Below are 17,629 nucleotides of genomic sequence, written 5' to 3'. Positions count from 1 at the left end.
AATGGACCGATACACTAGGGTCAATTTGACCCAACTTTTGGGTTATTTTGCGGTAGACAACCCCCCAAAAATTGGTAGTTTTGGACAAAACAACCTCTAAAATTGGGCTGTTTTGTACAAAACAACTCAAGTGGGTGCGTAAAATTGACCCAATTTGTGGATTGGCCCATTTTTGACCCCAAATTGTGTTATTTTTAACTCAGCTGTTTTTAGAATGTGGGTAATGGCCAGTACTATAGGGCTTGAGGGTCCGTGAGTGTTGATATGGGAAAAGAAGGTCTAATTGATAAGAGGGGCAAAGACCATGAAGGGTTTTATAAATTGATAAAAGAACCTCAAAATCAATCCTGATTCTTAATTCCAATCCTGAATGGAGGGCCCCTAAAACCAGTGTAATGTGCTCTCTCTTTCCGGTCCTCGTCAGCAGACGAGCCGCTGAATTTTGCAGTAGTTTTAGGTCAACTAACAGTTCGTTTAAGAAGACCGGACAGGAGACGTTAACGTAATCAATGCGACTGGAGATAAAAGCATGCATTAACCTCTGTGTTTTCTCAAGAAAGAAACGGGTGGACTCTGGCAATATTTTTGAAGTGGTACGATCCAGCTTTCACTTTGTGGTTAATGTGTCGTATGAAAGTTAAATCAGAGTCAAGGTAACATTCAAATTTTTAACTTTGGCTGATGGGGTAAAACAAAGTTGCTGTAATTTTAAAATTAAAAGTGCTTGTAAATGTCTATCCCATGCACGCTATGTGAGTTTGAGTCGTCCACCCCTGTAAAAAAAAAATACTTCTGTGAACACGAGTGACAGGTGTCAAGTCAGTGTGTGTGTGTGTGTGTGTCTCAACACAGAATAGTGACATAGTACTGCCATTTTGTTCGGCTCTGGTCTCAATGAACGAGTGCTCCGTGGCGTTAATTAAGTAAGACGAGCCCTTGTGTCAAACAGGCCGTTGTGCCATCGTGGGACTCTTAAAAAAAGCACACGAGCGACACCCAGTGGTCATGCGTTACGTTAAACAGTAGCTCCACATTTTAACATTTTAATTCCATCCTTTAAAAAAAAATCAAGAGCACCCCAATGAAATTACAGTGAGGAATATTCAAGAAGCTGTCGCATGGTTGCAATCATACATTAAATGTTGCAAGAGATCCCTATAACGAAGATGGTAACTTCCCATGCAATTAAACTTCGGCAAGGCTGAACGGCATCTTTTTATAGTATTCACATGCGCCCACGATTAGAGCAGCTGTTATGTTAGAAAATAATATACAGTATAGATAAAATTATAAATAAATATGAACTCACTATACACTTTAAACAAATATATAGTGTACATATTTGAAAATCTATGCTAACAACAGTGCCCCCACAGTAATGAATCTTTTTTTTTTTAATTGAATACTTTTAATTGTATTATTGTTGTCATGTTTTATTTTGTGTTGTGCCTCCTGTGATTGTGTCCGTACAGGTTTTGTGAGGAAAACTCATCTCACCTTTACACCTTCACGTTTTTATAGTTTTTATTTTTGTGCACGTGTGTATTATATTTTCTAATGCGTTCGTTGTAACCTATTGGGGACGGAAGCTTTTCTTCAGCTGAATGAACAGGCAAGACGTTTTTGGATGAGTGCTTCACTTTATTGGGTGGCAGGGGCGTAACACCAAAATCTGGTGAAGCCCCCCCACCACCACCCCCACACACAATTGTTGCCAGAGGGTGCGGACGCATTGTCCCAAACAAAAAGTGATGACTATGGTGATATATATCCTAGAATTATTTTGTCAAGAGGGAAAATTGTTCACAGGGTCCCCCTACATTCTGTACTTTTTGGGTAGATCATACGTGTTGGAACTTAGTGTAAGGAATTGAAGGCAGGGATGAACATAATGGTTAGAAATACTAACTTAAAGAAGCAAATGGTGCAAATAGAGACAAACTGACAAACAGACAGAGACAGCGAAAATATGCATTTTCAATTACTCTATATCGCCAAAAAAGTTAAAAGTGATATTAATGTATTTTTGGTGTCTAACAGGCCAATAACATTATAACCAGGCAATAAGGTAATACACTATTACTTTGAATAAGTTATTACCTTATTGACCTAAAGTTATTATGTTAGGTTTCAGACTTTTATTACGTTATAGGCCTATTACATTAAAAAAAAAAAAAGAGCAAATTTACAACATTATGCGTCATTACGTTATGGGTTGATATGACGTTAGGGGTTTCTATACAGGCCCCCTACATACAGCACTTGAGGTCCTGGGAAAGTCTTTCCATTTATCTCCATAGTTCAAAGCCTCTGTTGGTTGGTAGCGTCAAAGCAGCATCAAAGTAGCCAGCTGCAGTTAAAGCGTGACAAGGAGGGTGTGAGCGCGCAGCACGCTTGTAAACTGCTCTCACTGAACTCCTTCAAGGTGAAGTTCCACAGCTCATGGACTGTCACACTGACAATCAAACAGACACACACATCAACTTATGATAAATGTACATGATGCAGCGGGACCACGCATTTCGTACCTGTTGTAAAGTTGTGTGCAGCAGGTGAGCAGTTGAGTGTCTACCGTCACATTAGTGCTGTTGAATGTGCTGCTGAGGTAGAGTGGGCACTCCAGTTGGGGGATGTACAGTGTGCCTGCGAACACACACGCATACACACATCCACAAACACACAGCTCATATATATAACAGTAGAACCATATTTGGTTTCTTAAAGTCAAAATGGTCGCCATTATGGCAGTATAGAGCCATGTCATCTCATCCAGCTAATCTATGAAGAAAGAAAATACCAGAGCTGGGCATTCGGTCCCAGGGACGGAAAGACGGACGGCCATTTTATGGACGGATGGACGGACGAGGACGAGAAGTTTTTTAAAAGGACGGACTAAGCGTGGGCGGAAGTGGGTTTTCATCCGTCCCTCTATTCGTCCCTAATCGGCTCGAGTACCGACTGAACGTGTTGTGTTGGGTTCTTTTAAAAAGCAATACCACTGCATGTTCTTTTCTACGGAGCCGCCTTCATTAATTGCCTGCACAACGCTTTTCATGTGCTTCCCAGTAGTCACATTGCACATACATATTCTGCCCTCTTGTGGTTCAACACATGTAATACCATGGATAATGCCCCAGGAGTCAAGGACGCCATTTCACTGGCTGACAAAAACATGCCCAGCCTGTCTTGTGTGTGTAATTGTGTGGGACATCTTTAGACCGTAAAAGTCCCTTCCAGCGTATACATTTTAACGACGAGGTGGAAGTTTTTGTTTCCTCTTAAGATAATCTTTTTATTATTTATTATAATACATTTATTTATTTATTATTATTATTTTATTTAATCAAATTCCTGTCTTACTGTTTTTGTGGATTGGGGCATGCATGCACTGATTTATTTTTAGTTTGAAGTAATGTTTCCTTATCTTTATTATTTTTTTTCATTTAATCATAATACTGTTCACTCACTGCAATTATAGGCTGTTGTGTTCCAAAAAGCTGGTGCAAAATCTCATCATAAGTAATAATAACTAATTGATTCAAAGAACAGACACTAAGTGAAGGGACAAATGGATCCCAGATTTATTCATATCTTCAGTCTAGTCATATTAATATGACATATGCGTGTGAATATTCATACAAATGTGTCCCCAATAGGATGATTCAAATCCAACTGTAGGAAGTGATGGCGCATACCCAACAGTACATCTTTTGTTTCCCACTTACCCTCCAGAATCCTCTATCGACATTTGTGGGATCATAAATTAGATTCGTTGTTAATAAATGGTGAACTATGAATAAAAGATAGGCAGTCACCTGCAACACAGGCCGTCATGAAACAGGAAACACTGCCGGCGATCAGGGCTCGGACGCCACAAGAGGAAATGTCGCTTTGTCTCTCCGGAGCCATTGACGCTGCAAAAAAAAAAAAAAAAAAATAAATAAATAAATAAATAATATATATATATATATATATATATATATATATATATATATATATATATTTTTTTTTTTTTTTTTTTTTTTTTAAAGTGGCAGTGATTTGTGGTAGTGGCACTCACTCAAGGCTGCTACCGACATGCCCAGCGAGGCCAAGTTGGAAAAGCCGCACAGGGCGTACGTGGCGATTGTTTCAGAGTGGACCTGTGAAAGGGAAATCCATCCTGTTTCGTTACGCATTCAATACATTTGAGGAGTGCTTTTCAAACTTTAGTACCATGCTAAAAAAAAAAATACTCAGCTCTCCAGGTACCACCATCATTACCAACAGTAAGATACAGTAGTGCAGTAGGCCTAGGTGTTCATCAAAATGTACAGTTGGAACATTAACACTGCACATCAATACAGAGAAACCTGTACTTAAATGATTCAATTAAAGTGTATTGCGCATTAAAGTTCGATTGAAAAAAGACCTCAATAAATGCTTAGAAAATGAGCGATTCTTAAAGATTCAATACTAATATATTGAACTCAAAAGTTAAAGGGACATTCGACTGGGCTGACATAGGTCTGTTTGTAAAATTGCTGTCAGCACTAAAATTCACCACTGAAAATCTCTGTAGTGATATAAGTTTTTTATTTTTTTTATGACAAATTTTAGCACAAGTTCTAACGCCCACAAATTGGGAGGGGACTATTTGATTGACACATTAGACAGGCTACGCCAGTGAAGGAAGGAAACAAGCGTTGTAATTTTTCTGTTGTGAGCTAGTGTCTAAAAATGGTCATCAATTGCCACCAAAATCCATATGCACATTCCTATTCTTGTCCACTTTAATCTGTGAAACTATAAAAGCGATCGGCACAATATCCTGGATTTGATTGACATTAAATGTGAACTCCTATGAGGAAAAATACATGATCACCTCAACAAAATAAAAAATATTGTGATGATCTTTTTTATACTTTTGACAGATTGAAGTGGAAGACCCAATTTTTTTCTGTCTATGTCTTCGTCTATTTCTGCGGTGAACCCCCCCCCCGAACAATTCAGTTTACGAAAAGCCTCTCGGAACGCAGGGTGCTCATTTCCTCATTATCTTATAAATCAGCCATGGAGAGTCCAATCCTTGTGACATTTTCAGAGGTTGAAGTGTGCATAAGTAGAAATGTCCACATGAATTTTGGTGCCAATTGATGATCATTTTGCTGATTTAAAAAAAAAAAAAAAAAGAACAAAATAACATACATTGGATGGGATAAGGGCTAAGGTGAGCATTATGGTGCATTTTAGGGTTAAGGTTATGGTATACGGAGAGCAAAAAAACAAAAGCCAACCTTACGGAAATGTATTGTTTGACGTTGTCGACGTACTCCGGACCACCAGCCTTGCGCCTCTTGATCAATAGCGACAGCTTCTGATAGGCCACAAACTCGTTGAGGAAGGTCTTAGTGCCCACCAGTTCGGCCACCGCGAAGCTGTCCTCCCACGAAACTCCCATAATGAATGCCAGGGGCATGAAAATGTACGAGCACATCAGCTGGAAGATGGCGAGTAGTTTGACTTGGACTATATAGCCTGCATATTGTCATTTGAACTCATTTTGTGCGCGCCCTTTACCGAGAAGCTGAGCTGCGGGGAGTCAAACATGCCCCCCAGCCAGGAGAGAGCGGCGTCCAAAAAGGCTAACAGCGCCATGAAGGACAAAAGGTTGGCCACCACGGTGGCCACCAGGCTCACGGCAAAGATGGCCCCTTGCGATGCCGCCTCCAGTATGTTGGTGCTTTCCCTGAAGGAAAAAGTGAACATACCAAAAGATTAAAGCACCCCCCACCCCCCATTTGTCAGTGACTGTTCATGAATTCAAAAATGTGCGTTTCATTGCAGTTCCTCAAAGATCACGTTAACTCTGTCTGAATTTCTACTGCATCTATTTTGGAATCAACTTACCTGTTGCAATGCGAATTACGCCCACTATTAGGTCTCACATAATCTTTTCGACTCTCACTCCACACATTCAAAGTAGGTTGGTAGAGAAGAAGACTAAAATCATCATTCAAGCCATTTACCGTTTTGTCAGTCACTCTGCCTTGGTACAAGATTGTAAAAGAGTTTTGTCTACTAGTGGTGTCATTGAAAGGAGTCGAATATTTTTCATATGGAATCTATTTTCAGCTATTTGCTGGAAAACTAGTCTGTTTTTTGCTGCTGTCTCTCTGTGTAACGCCCTAAGATGACAAGATGGTGCCAATGCCCTGGCTAATTGGGAATTATTAATAATTGGGAATTATTAATAGTGTCAATAAGGAAGAATGTTAAAATGATACATCTCAACAGGTATAAGATTTTTTCTTGTTGGGGAAGAGCTAAGTTTAGCCCAGATTGTTAGCAGAAGTTTGAGAAGTTTTCACCACATGCACTTGTGCACTTTCGGCACATTTTCTTTTCTTTAAATCATTGATCTCTTATTGTAATGTTTTAAGCAGACTGTATTAATTAGGTTAGGTTCGGCAACAGGTGTAATTTTTTTTCTGAAACGTCATAGCGGTGTCAAATGATTACATTTCTTTTCTATTTATGGCAGGGCTCTTCTGGCTCTATTCCGCTTGACCATCTGGGTTTGCCTATATACTTGATTTTTTTTCTTACCCGTTGATTTTGACGTCGCAACTTGATTTTGAGCTTGCTGTCTCTGTTTCTGGCCAGAACATTTTAGAGATGGCCAGTGAGGCGGGAGCAGACATCAACGATGCAGTCATTAAGTGTGTTGCTTCCACCTTGCGGAAACAAGGAAATAATGAATAAATAAACCTACTCCACAGCCCAACAATCCTAATCTTGAGACAGCACTAATAAATATAATGTCACACCTAATACAGGTACATCGATATCATAATTTTTCCAGAGCTGGGCAGTCCGTCTCGGGGCCCGTTTGGGGGGAGTCGGCGCCCGAATGGGGTCGGGGCCGATAATTTTTATGAATAAGGCCGGAGGGTCCAGGCCGGAATTGTACCCAGGTCCCAGCCGGAGGTCTGGGGTCTGACCGGCAAAAAAGGGTCAAGTGCCCAGCTCTGTAATTTTCGGTTTCGTACGAAATATGAGCACGGCAATTATGTCATTTTGGTTTCTGTATGCTTTTCTTTCTGTCAAAGCACTTAGTAAACACACACGATTTTAAAGATGCTATGTTTATAATTATCATAAATATCATCGCCTTAATACTGGCCTAAGTATTTTTTTTCAGAAAACAGAAAACTTAAGAAAACTGAAGAAAGTACTGATTATGTTATATTCAGTAATAATTTCATTTCAGGGCGAAGAATTGACTGATCTGTTTAACTAAAAATAAAGCCGATCTTAGCAAAAGTGGCCAACATCCAGAGGAGATGCTTAAGGTAAAAATACAAGGTATATATAAATAAAGAAATAAAAATATGACTTGTTAGGCCATTATTTTAAGATGGTGACAGAATAAGCAAATAAAATGTAAATGCGCAAAAATTACAGAACGAGCTCAAGAGTTACACTATATGGTATTTTGAATATTTAGGAAACACTTTTGCGACAGTTACATTATTTCTTACGAAATCTCTCATTTACACAACAAGTGTATGTTGTGCATGAAGTGTTCAAATTTCATTGTGTGTCAAGAAAATGCCTTCCAATTCTGGAATGACAACTCTAGCGAGTGTCCTACTGAAGAGTTCAAGTCCACTCATAAGATCTATCGATGAGCACGTTCTTGTTTTTGTAGTATTCCCCCCCCCCCCCCGCGTGTGCATTCAATTATCTTCTTCACCCCGAAGGAGATGAAGACTCCCAAGAGGGTGCCGGCGATGCTGGCGAAGCCTCCCGTCATCACGGCGTGGATCTCGGACAAAGTGAGCTCACTGATGTAGGGTCGGATCAACAGGGGGGTCTCGGTCTGAAATATTGATTTGACATGATGATGATGAATGGGGGGGGGGGGGGGGGTTCGCTGGTGGCGTAGTGTTGTCATGGCGACACACCTGCCCCAAGAAGATATTTGCAGCTGCGGCCATTGATTCGACCGGAGACGTTCCCATGGTAACCTGCATTATGAAGCCCATCTGTCGACAGGAAACGTAATCTTGGGTGTTCCGAGCAAACTGTGCTTTCCTGCTCAAAAACTCATTGGCCAGCGCCACTGCTTTCTCACCTTGCAAACCAACCACTGCATGAAGCCCACGTGGTAGAGCATAGAGATGACAGCGCTCAGAAAAATCAACATGGGCATCACCTGTGTGCAAAACATGAAAAAAAAAAAAAAATCAAATAAAACACCAACAACACTGTTTATACCTTATGACTAAATGTCATGATGCACTTACCTTGAAGATGAAGAAGTGCACCTGGAGATTTTCCCCAAAGACAAAACGAGAACCAACATTTGTGTAGGATATGAAGGTCTGCGGGGACGACATTTTGTCACACTTTCATGGCCACAAAATCAAATGGGCCTGAAAATATACAGTACCAGCAGGGGCGCAACTGCCTACTTTCTGAGGGGGATGCAGACACACACACAGGCACCCAAGATCCCCGCCAGCCCCCGCCCGACATCAGCAGCACCCAGTGCTCATGACATTTTCTGTAGTGCGCGTATGCAATTATGAGTTCCGAACAACAGTTTGTACTCTTTGTAACAATGTTGCAACTATATGTTACGTGTCACGCCTTTGCAGTCGGCCATTTGTCAAGAATGGCATCAAATGGAATGGACGTCGCACTGTTGGAATGTTTTGCAGGTCTCGAGGGCATAAGCCCGATTAGCAATTTACAAAACAACTACTACTTGCTCAATGTGTGTTTGTTTTATCTTTCAAGTAGGTATCCAATGTAAATAAAGACTCGCACAAGTCGATTGAATTTGCTCGTCTGTTTTCTTTTCCGTCTCTGAAGTTCAGGAATCATACAACGATCAGATCTGGGCAGCTTTTCCATCCTCGTGAATGCTCTCAGACGGGCGAGGGCAGAAAAGGGGCACGGTCTAACATGCAGACCTCACGTTTATCCTGTCTTCCAAATCTAAACATAGTAAGGGCTGGTCTCCACCCTGGCTTTTGTTATTTTAAATAATTGAAAATAATAATCAGTAAAATAGGTAATTTTACACACAGTATTTTTAATTTTTGTTTTTTTTCAAAATTGTATTAAATAAATGATTAATTCATTGTTAATGAATAATAAATGATAAACTCATTTGTTCCTGTCATTTTTTAATTCTTAGCAATTATTTATTTATTTATTTATTATTGTTTTTATTTAGCTGACTCGTTGATTTCAAAGGTGACAAATGTTTAAGCTATGGGACAGGACTGCAGTCTTGCAGTGTCTTTGCGCAGCCGCAGAATGTGCTGATATGATTGCGCAAAATGTTTGAATGATTACTAAACCTGTTCAACTAGATTAGGCGACACAAGGAACCACAAACGTGCGTGTGCGCGCGTGTGTGTGTGCATGTGTGTGTATACCTCGACACGTTGGCCGAGCCAGTCAAGTGCTTTAAAGCCAAAGGAGGTCCTGAGAACAAGAAGCCCAAAGACAAACTGCAGCCCAAGTCCACAGAATAACGCTTGCCAGGACCACTAAAACATACGCATACAATACGTTTGAATCATTGAGACCTAGAGTGGGCTAACTCCATTTTTTTGTCATTTTGCAGGTGTGATTTCAAGTTTTCAAATCTTGGGGATTTATTTCAATGAAGACTTCTTCTGGATACTTTTTTTTTTTTTTACAGGAATGTTGTTTTTGTTCAAATTTTAATTTGTTCTGAGTAGGGCTGCACAATATATTTTAAAAAAAACATCGCGATATTGGCCCCTGCAACATGCATATCGCAAACACATGCAATCATTTTATTGTGCAATCGTATGCTTTTATCTGAATTTGAGCAATCGGACGCAAATTTAAATGTGCATTGCCACCCAATAGTTGAACATTATCTAGGGTAATTACAATTAATTCGATTAGAATACATTGAGCTCGCTTATTTGGCTGTATGAAAAAAAATGTATTTCTTTCATTCGATAATAAAAATGTCATTTCTTTAGGAACATGTTAAATATCGCAATAATATCAATATCATCATATTCAACAATCATATTGCATATTTTTCCAACATTGTGCAGCCCTAATTCGGAGCATGTACTTAGGTCTTGGACCTAAGCTTTGTAGACCAATAGTAATATCTATTTGCTGACTCACAGGAAGCCAGTGTAAAGATTTTAGGACCAGTGCGATGTTGTGGTATATTATAATTTATACAAATTTGACATTTTATTAGGTTTCTTTATTTAATTATGAACTGAAATAAGAACTGATTAGCGGGCCAAATCGAGTCTTAGCTCACTGCACTGCTTCAGGCTTCGGGTTAGTCTCGCGGTCCCCATCATTATTCTGACAATATCCAGAATTGTCAGAATGAATTCCACATCAAATCATTGACTTCAATATCATCCAGTTTTCTGGTGCAGGTAAGAACTAGAGCCATAGCATTCTGGACCGGTTGCAATTGCTGGATTGTTTTTTTCTCCCCGCCTCAGACCCGTGAAAGTCCAATAGTCTGATCTTCTGAAAGTAAATACAATATGTGAACCGGCTTTTCTTTATCTTGTTCGGACAGAAGAGTTTTGGTTTGAGTGATTTTAGAGATGTTCTTCAGTTGGCAATATTCAGTTTGTGTGTGTGCACGTGTGTGTGCGTGTGCGTGTGTGTATACGTAAGTGACCTACACTGAAAGGATGCTTGGAGAAGAGCATCATCAGAAAGATGAGGAGCAGCAAACCGAAGAATGACATCAGTTGCCTTTCTCCTCGTTTGGCTATGTCCAGTACCAGCCAGCACACCAGGCCCACCAGCACACACGCGTATATCAGCCTGCATGGAGGAGAGCCGCAAAACCAAAGAACTGGATCATACGCAGCTACAGACATCAAGCGAAGGGCTGGAAAACACGTTTGTTGTGCTAATTGCTATGCTATTCCAGGGGATCCAGTATGTGGACATGACATGTATTGTATGTATTGGAGCTTTCATGACCCTCAATATATATATATATATATATATATATATATATATATATATATATATATATATATATATATATAGTTTTTTTTGGGGGGGGGGGGTTGTTTTTGTTTTTTACATTCTGCTCCTCGAGTTTGATGCCATTTACCACCTTCTTCTGCTTAGCATGGCAGTAAAATAACTGGGAAGCTCTACAAAGATAGGAGTCACTTCAAAAACAGCACTTGGAAATGAATAACTACCCTGTTTGATTTTTCTCACCACCAGACTTACCCGGAATGCAAAATCTAATTTGATTGTTCTCGTAATTTTCATCTGCTTGGCAATACTTTGATTTAAAGCAAACATGTCATTTCTCACCATTTTAGCCGGATCCAGTGTCTGCTGACCAGCTCCCTGACAGGAAGCAGTCCATCCCATATCCGATCACCATAGCGTAACATCATCCAATCCCAGACGTAGAAGAAGAGCACCAGTAAGGAGATGACCAGCAACCCGACAGCCCGACGGAAGTTCAGCACGCAGGCCACGATCACTGCGGCAACCCAGCCTGGAACAAGCAGTTATACCTGCTTTCTTATCCACGGCAGGGAGGCATGGGGGATCCCGCACCACCCCAACGTTTTATGCAATACTTTTAAAGCAGAGTTAACTTCTTTTCAGGGTCTTTTCAGGGTACCCTTACGCCGTCCGTTTATCTGCCATTTTTTTCCAGCCGGACCAAATAGTAATCGCCTATAGCCCGGTCCGATTATCATTTTAAACGGGCTTCCGTAAGCGTTTCTGACTACCAACTTCGACAAACTACCACTAGCACCTATCCCCCCGCCCTGCACCCCGTTGGCCGATATTTGAAACGAAAGACTCACCACGGCATGGAAGCCTGACCGTGGCGTGGCAAATGTGTCTCATTAGCACATTCCAGGACCCTTTGGAGCTATATGCACCTTTAAGGACCTCAGAAGCCTTTAAAGTAGACGCATTTAGTCCGGCCGCGTTGAGGCTTCCATGCCTCAGTGAATCTTTCGCGATAATAGACAATTACATAGACGGGAAAAAATGGGCTTTCAACTATACTAAGTTGGAAGATTTTTTTTAAGTTTCCCATCTGTTGCTTATCGCCTATATGGGCGTCCGTCATATGCGGAAAGGCGGACCGGTCCGTCACATAGGCGGTATGCCCAGCTTTTAAGTTTTATTTGTACAGAGAGCACTCACCTGCTGCGACGAGCAGCTTTAGAAGCAGCCCCAATGTGTCTCGGTGTTGGATGCAAAAGCGTTTCAGTGATGCTAATTTCCTCATCAGCAGGCTGCACGCACAAAGAGAGAATGGAAAATAAGGTAGAAAAAGGAATTCAAGTTAACACTATTAGGTACACCTCCATCCATATTTAAAACATATAAAGGAAAAACTATGGTACCATTACCATTTTTTCTTTAATTTCACAACAATGGCAGAGAAACAAGTTGAAAAAATTCACAAGACACAAAGAGGACTCGTGGTCATTTTTCCATGGACCGGGGTGCCCGGTGTCACGCCATCCCTGAGTGGGGATCCTGTTTTTTAGTCAAAGGCTGGGTTGGAGACCACATCAGTGGAAGGGTAAACCTTCCATAGATATGTTAATCACCACCAGAATTCCATAAATCATCCCCAGATCACTATCTCAGAGAAAACACACCATGGGGGTAGTCTTAGCAATTACAATGTGAGCCATCTCAAGGGTCAGATTCTGGCGACCCCAACAGGGCAACCACGAGAACTGCAGATGTCTTCTTTGCGCTAACAATGCAGCAGAAAATTGAAATAATTTCATGACTCTGCAATGTCAGTAGAATAGTACGAATGCATATGCATAGCTGTTGTGAAATGCGCTATAAAAGTACAATTGTATTGCATACAGCAGGGGCGGAGCCAGAAGGTGGCTAATGGGTGGGCCTGGAAAAATCAGGGTGGGCCTGAATATTTCCCTCACTGAACACAATCCTCCTGTCCTGACACGTTGTATATTCAAATCAAATGACAAACTGAATCATATGAAGTTCAAATCTTCCTTAGACAACCACAACTATGCCGTTCTTAATATTCAATACCATAAAAAACACAACGAAACACAAATTATAAAATAATTTCATCATAATTTACAAAAAATGTAAAAATATATTTTTTTTTCATGAATCTCACTGGGTGGCCAGTCTGCCAATCTGGGTGGGGCCTGTGCACACCCAGGCCCACCCGTGGCTCCGCCCCTGGTACACAATATATGATTCAAACTCCACCAGCTGCCACTGATGGGTGCATGGGTCCAAAAAATGACATATTTTCAAATTTGCATTGCTCTCTTCATTCGTAAAGGTTCAATTTGTGATGTAGCTCTTGTATTGCATTAAGATTATGATGGTGTACCTAATAAAGTGGCCTGTGAGTATGAAACAGTTAAGAAAAAAGACCCACAATCTGTAGTTTTGTCGGTTGGATTTTTTCTCAGCATCTTCATCAATGCTGCAGTCCATGTCGATGTATACTTCTTCCTGCCGCACGCACGTACACGCACACGCGTACACGCGCACATACACGCACACACACACACGCACACAGCCTGAGGACAATATGTTTAAAACATGTAACTATGTTTACACAAGGTTCCGACAAATACAGTATGTTGACACAAAGGGCAAATGAATGACATCTCGGAGCTAGCCTGTCTTTTAACATCAGCATGCAGACTGCACCAAAAGTTGTATTTTTGGGGAAAAAAGTTGTGAATAAGAGGTCACATTTTGTGAAAAAGGGCTTTTTCAGAAAAAGGCCACAGACATTCAAGAAAAAAAATGGTTTATTTATATAAACATAAGTGCCAAAGTGGTTATTTTGAGGAAATAGCAGTACATTTTAAGGTGGAAGAACGACTTTATATCAGGAGAAAAAAATGCTTATGGAGAGAAGTCAATTTTTCAAGTAAAAAAGTTGTATATATTTTGGCTGCAAAAAAGTTGTCTGCATTCAATACAAAAAGCGTCGATTTTTGAGAAAACACTAGTACTTTTGAGAAAGAAAGTGTAAGTAACAATGTTCCTACCTGGGCCTCAAAGGCTCTATTGAGTTTTCCGCCTTTGAACCTGCCAATCATCTCCATCATATTTCTGCTCCACTTTGACCGCAATAAATGGCAGCAACGGAGGTTCCACGCGCACCTTTCTCCCTACACCTGCTCCACCCTCATTCCACTAGGGTCGCTTACGTTTCACCTCCTGAGCTGTCATCAGCAACCACAAGAGGGCAGCTTCGCATCATTTCTGAGTAATTGTCAAACTCAGCAAAAGAGTTCATGTTTGCCCATTCAGGGTCATTCCGTCACTAAACAGAACACAACACTGTATACCATAGACATAATATACAGTACATTCTTATAGTTAAAGTGATATGACATATTATAATATGAAAATAATATTATGATTAATAGATTCTGACAAACTATCATTTTCTACAGTCATTAAAAAAATAAATGAATATTTAAAAAATGTATTTAAAGATGTAATTCATTAAAATCAATCACAAAATATGCAAAAGCACAAATTTCTTTTATCGTAACAAATGTAATATTATGGTACACATACAAGTGAAAAAAAAATCTTATAAAATTAAGTATACTACTGCAATATTTGTGTCTCTATGATGACACTGTTTGTTTAATCTTTTTTTTTTTTTTTAAATAAATGCATGGGTAAAATTTAAAACAAAACAAAAAAAGTATCTCTTGCACGTGTACCTAATGATGTGGGCAAGAGAAAACTGCCCCGACGTGTCATGCGCACACTTAAAGTGTAAAAGCAGGCATTGCACCGATCCAAATGCAATTAGTGCTAAATGGAGCACAGAGACGTGATGGACGACTTGTTTGCAGGAATTATGACACATTACTGTAAATATACGTGTGTGCAAGGCCGCTACCAGTGCCACTACACTTCCACTGGCGCAATAAAGTGTTATCACCGAGGCCCAATGAGTGGCATTAGTGATGGACTGCTGTACTTTATTATGCTTGGAGCAGCCGTCACTTCTCAACAGGAAGGACACAATTAGTTGCAATATTCTCTTGTTGTGACAACCTTTTAATTAGAGCCATGGACACACATCTTGCACTGTCTGTGTGCGTGTGTGCGTGTGTGTGTGTGCTCCATAATTCATAATTACACTGCTCTATTCAGCAGCAGTGTCCGTGCGTCACCACAAACGTCATGTTAAAGTCACAGCAGCAGGAAGAGAAAGAAGAAAGTGGACGTGTGATGTCATTGGCTGTCACAGGCAAGGTGAAACATGGAGCACAACTTATGTAAGAAGGAATAACAATATCTTATTGTGGTTGCAAGCACTAAAAGCAATCTGCCTTTAGGCAAAAGGTAGCATTTCAAAGGGAACGGACATTTTGTGGCTAACCATTGTTTTTGTGACCAACCTAAGTGTGTTCTGTGGTTAAATACAGCCTTTTAGGTTTCATTTTTTTGTGTGTCGGGAAAAAAGTCATGAATTAGATAGCTAGCTAGCTAGCTAGCTAGATATCTATCTATCTATCTATCTATCTATCTATCTATCTATCTATCTATCTATCTATCTATCTAACTACCTATCTATCTAACTACCTAGCTATCTAGCTACCTAGCTACTAGCTAGGTAGATAGATAGATAATAGATAGATAGATAGATAGATAGATGAGAGATATAATATCAACAAGCAGAAAAGGTTTAATATTTGTCACAAATGCGCCCAGTGTTTTTCCATTGCGCTCTTCACTGCTCCACTGTGCCAGTCAGCCACACCCACCTCATTAGCCACTCTCCACACCTGGACATACAGATGCTTCAAATCAGCAATCAGCCACTATGTAAGCCTCCCCTGTTCATTCATTCTATGCCTGATTGCTCCTTTGCGCATATGCAAGAATCACCAACACTCTTTGGATTGTTGTCTTGTTGTTGTCAACAACAACCTTCCTGGCTCGCCGATTTCCTGGTGTCACCACAGCCTTCTGTTCCCCACTCCGAGTTGTTGTGCTTTGGCCCTTCGTGCTTTCTGTTTTGCCCGTGGCTGTGCTGAAATGACATCACAGTGAGTTTCCTTGTTGTGCTGTCCTGTGGTGTCTTTATAAAGGAAGCGGGGAGAAAAGTGAGCATCTGGTGTTGGAGGTGTCAATAATTCTACTGACTTCTCACAGTTGTCTGCTAGTGTTGACATCTCTGAGGATGCCTATAGTCTGGATTCAATCACGCGCTCTGCTGCTTTCACAAGATACTGTAAGGCCGTCCTATTCTCACAGTACAAACAACGTTTACAGCAATCGCTCAGGACGTTCTCCGTGCTGGATCCGAAGAAATTCCTCAGCAGGGGTTGACTAAGTTTCCTGAGGAAGTAAAATTTTTGCTGTGCTTTCTCACCCGATGGGATACATTTTTTTTTTTTTAACCTGGTGACATCTGTTGAGATATGGATTCCGAGAAGCTTAACACGTCCCACCCTCTCCGTCAGCATAGAGGGCTGAGTGTTCTTGGATTGTGTCAAGTCCATGATCATCTCTTTCATCTTGGCTGGTCCAGGTTGTTGATTTTCATACCATCACCGGAGATGTCGGACCTCCTCCCTGTAGGCTGACTCGTCATTGTTGCTGATAAGTCCAACAAGGGCTGATGGTGTTGATGTATTGAATAGGAAAGCAGTCATGTATGAAGGGGGCTGAGGACACATCCTTGAGTTGTTCCGGATGAAGAGTGGAGAAGTTGTTACTCTGGGGTTTTGTTGTCGAGGAAGTCTAATTTCCAGGTGCACAGTGAGGTGCCGATTCCCAGGTTTCTTGGCTTTGGAAACAGTTTATGGAGTAAAACCGTGTTAGATGATCTGAAATCCTCAAATAGCGTTCAGTAGGTCCTGCCCAAAGTGTACATTCTAATAAAATGTCGCGGAGGGGTAGAAGACAATTCTGAATTTGTTGGGTTGAAAACTTCATTATTGTGGGAGGAGGGGCAGTTTGGTCGTATATTTTAGGGAATTTAATTCCTATACTACAAATCGGACAGTGATGAAAGTTTGGGGTTAAAAATGTCGGTATTGCATTATCAACATTCAGTAATTAAATGGCCTGTGTAGATGATGTTACACTGATAAATTAAGATTTGCCCATAATTGATGTTCATTTGAAATTACAACCATACCCTTGCATGATAATACCTTGAAGTTTTCTGGTTGGATTTGAACAGTGGTGTCAAATCCAGGTCCAGAAAGCAAAAACCCTGCTGTTGCTTTTATTCAACAGGCAGGTTAGAGCTCATTTACCTGCTGGTTGAGTAGAAGCACATGTGGCTAAAGCCAAACTGGGGCAGGGTTTTTAGTTTCTGGACCTGGATTTGGAACCTCTGGAGTCGAGACAATCGTCTTCAGAATAATTTTTCTCCTCGCTTTCAAGATGGAATCAAACTTCCCTTTTTGGGGATTGGTGCGGGGTCGTTGGAGTTTAAAAATGCATACTCCTTATGTGGCAAATTGGTATATTTGTGACAAGCTTTAGTGCAAGAATTTATATTCCATTTTTATTTTATTTTTTATTTATTTATTTTTTTATTTTTTTTGCTGCCAAATGTGTTTTA

The 17,629-nt window shown here is 40.5% G+C and overlaps 2 protein-coding genes across 2 annotated transcripts in view; one reads left to right on the top strand and one right to left on the bottom strand.

Annotated features, from left to right (window-relative positions):
- Window positions 1-1,644: 1,644 nt before the first annotated feature.
- Window positions 1,645-16,571, bottom strand: LOC147147033 (solute carrier family 28 member 3-like). Its single transcript, XM_086030213.1, has 18 exons — window positions 16,506-16,571; window positions 13,448-13,524; window positions 12,211-12,302; window positions 11,862-12,014; window positions 11,353-11,542; window positions 10,698-10,842; window positions 9,435-9,548; window positions 8,292-8,369; window positions 8,120-8,200; window positions 7,950-8,030; window positions 7,739-7,864; window positions 6,589-6,716; window positions 5,560-5,728; window positions 5,282-5,479; window positions 4,061-4,142; window positions 3,816-3,914; window positions 2,529-2,643; window positions 1,645-2,455 (listed from the first exon to the last, which is right to left on the bottom strand). Exons 1-18 carry the CDS (start codon window positions 16,569-16,571, stop codon window positions 2,338-2,340), a joined length of 2,112 nt encoding a protein of 703 aa, XP_085886339.1. The 3' UTR covers window positions 1,645-2,337.
- The window catches only part of ntrk2a (neurotrophic tyrosine kinase, receptor, type 2a), a 79,606-nt gene continuing 77,853 nt past the window's right edge, over window positions 15,877-17,629 (top strand). Inside the window, exon 1 of the mRNA XM_086030352.1 lies at window positions 15,877-16,100. The gene's annotated coding sequence lies outside the window, so the exon portion shown is untranslated. The remainder of the gene's footprint in view (window positions 16,101-17,629) is intronic.

This window comes from Filicampus tigris, chromosome 5 (genome assembly GCF_054856515.1).
Source record: "Filicampus tigris isolate MCC_2025a chromosome 5, RoL_Ftig_1.0, whole genome shotgun sequence".
In the NCBI taxonomy this organism is placed as follows: domain Eukaryota; kingdom Metazoa; phylum Chordata; class Actinopteri; order Syngnathiformes; family Syngnathidae; genus Filicampus; species Filicampus tigris.
The sequence above is the reverse complement of the archived record's forward strand: the minus strand, read 5'-3'. Positions and strand labels throughout refer to the sequence as shown.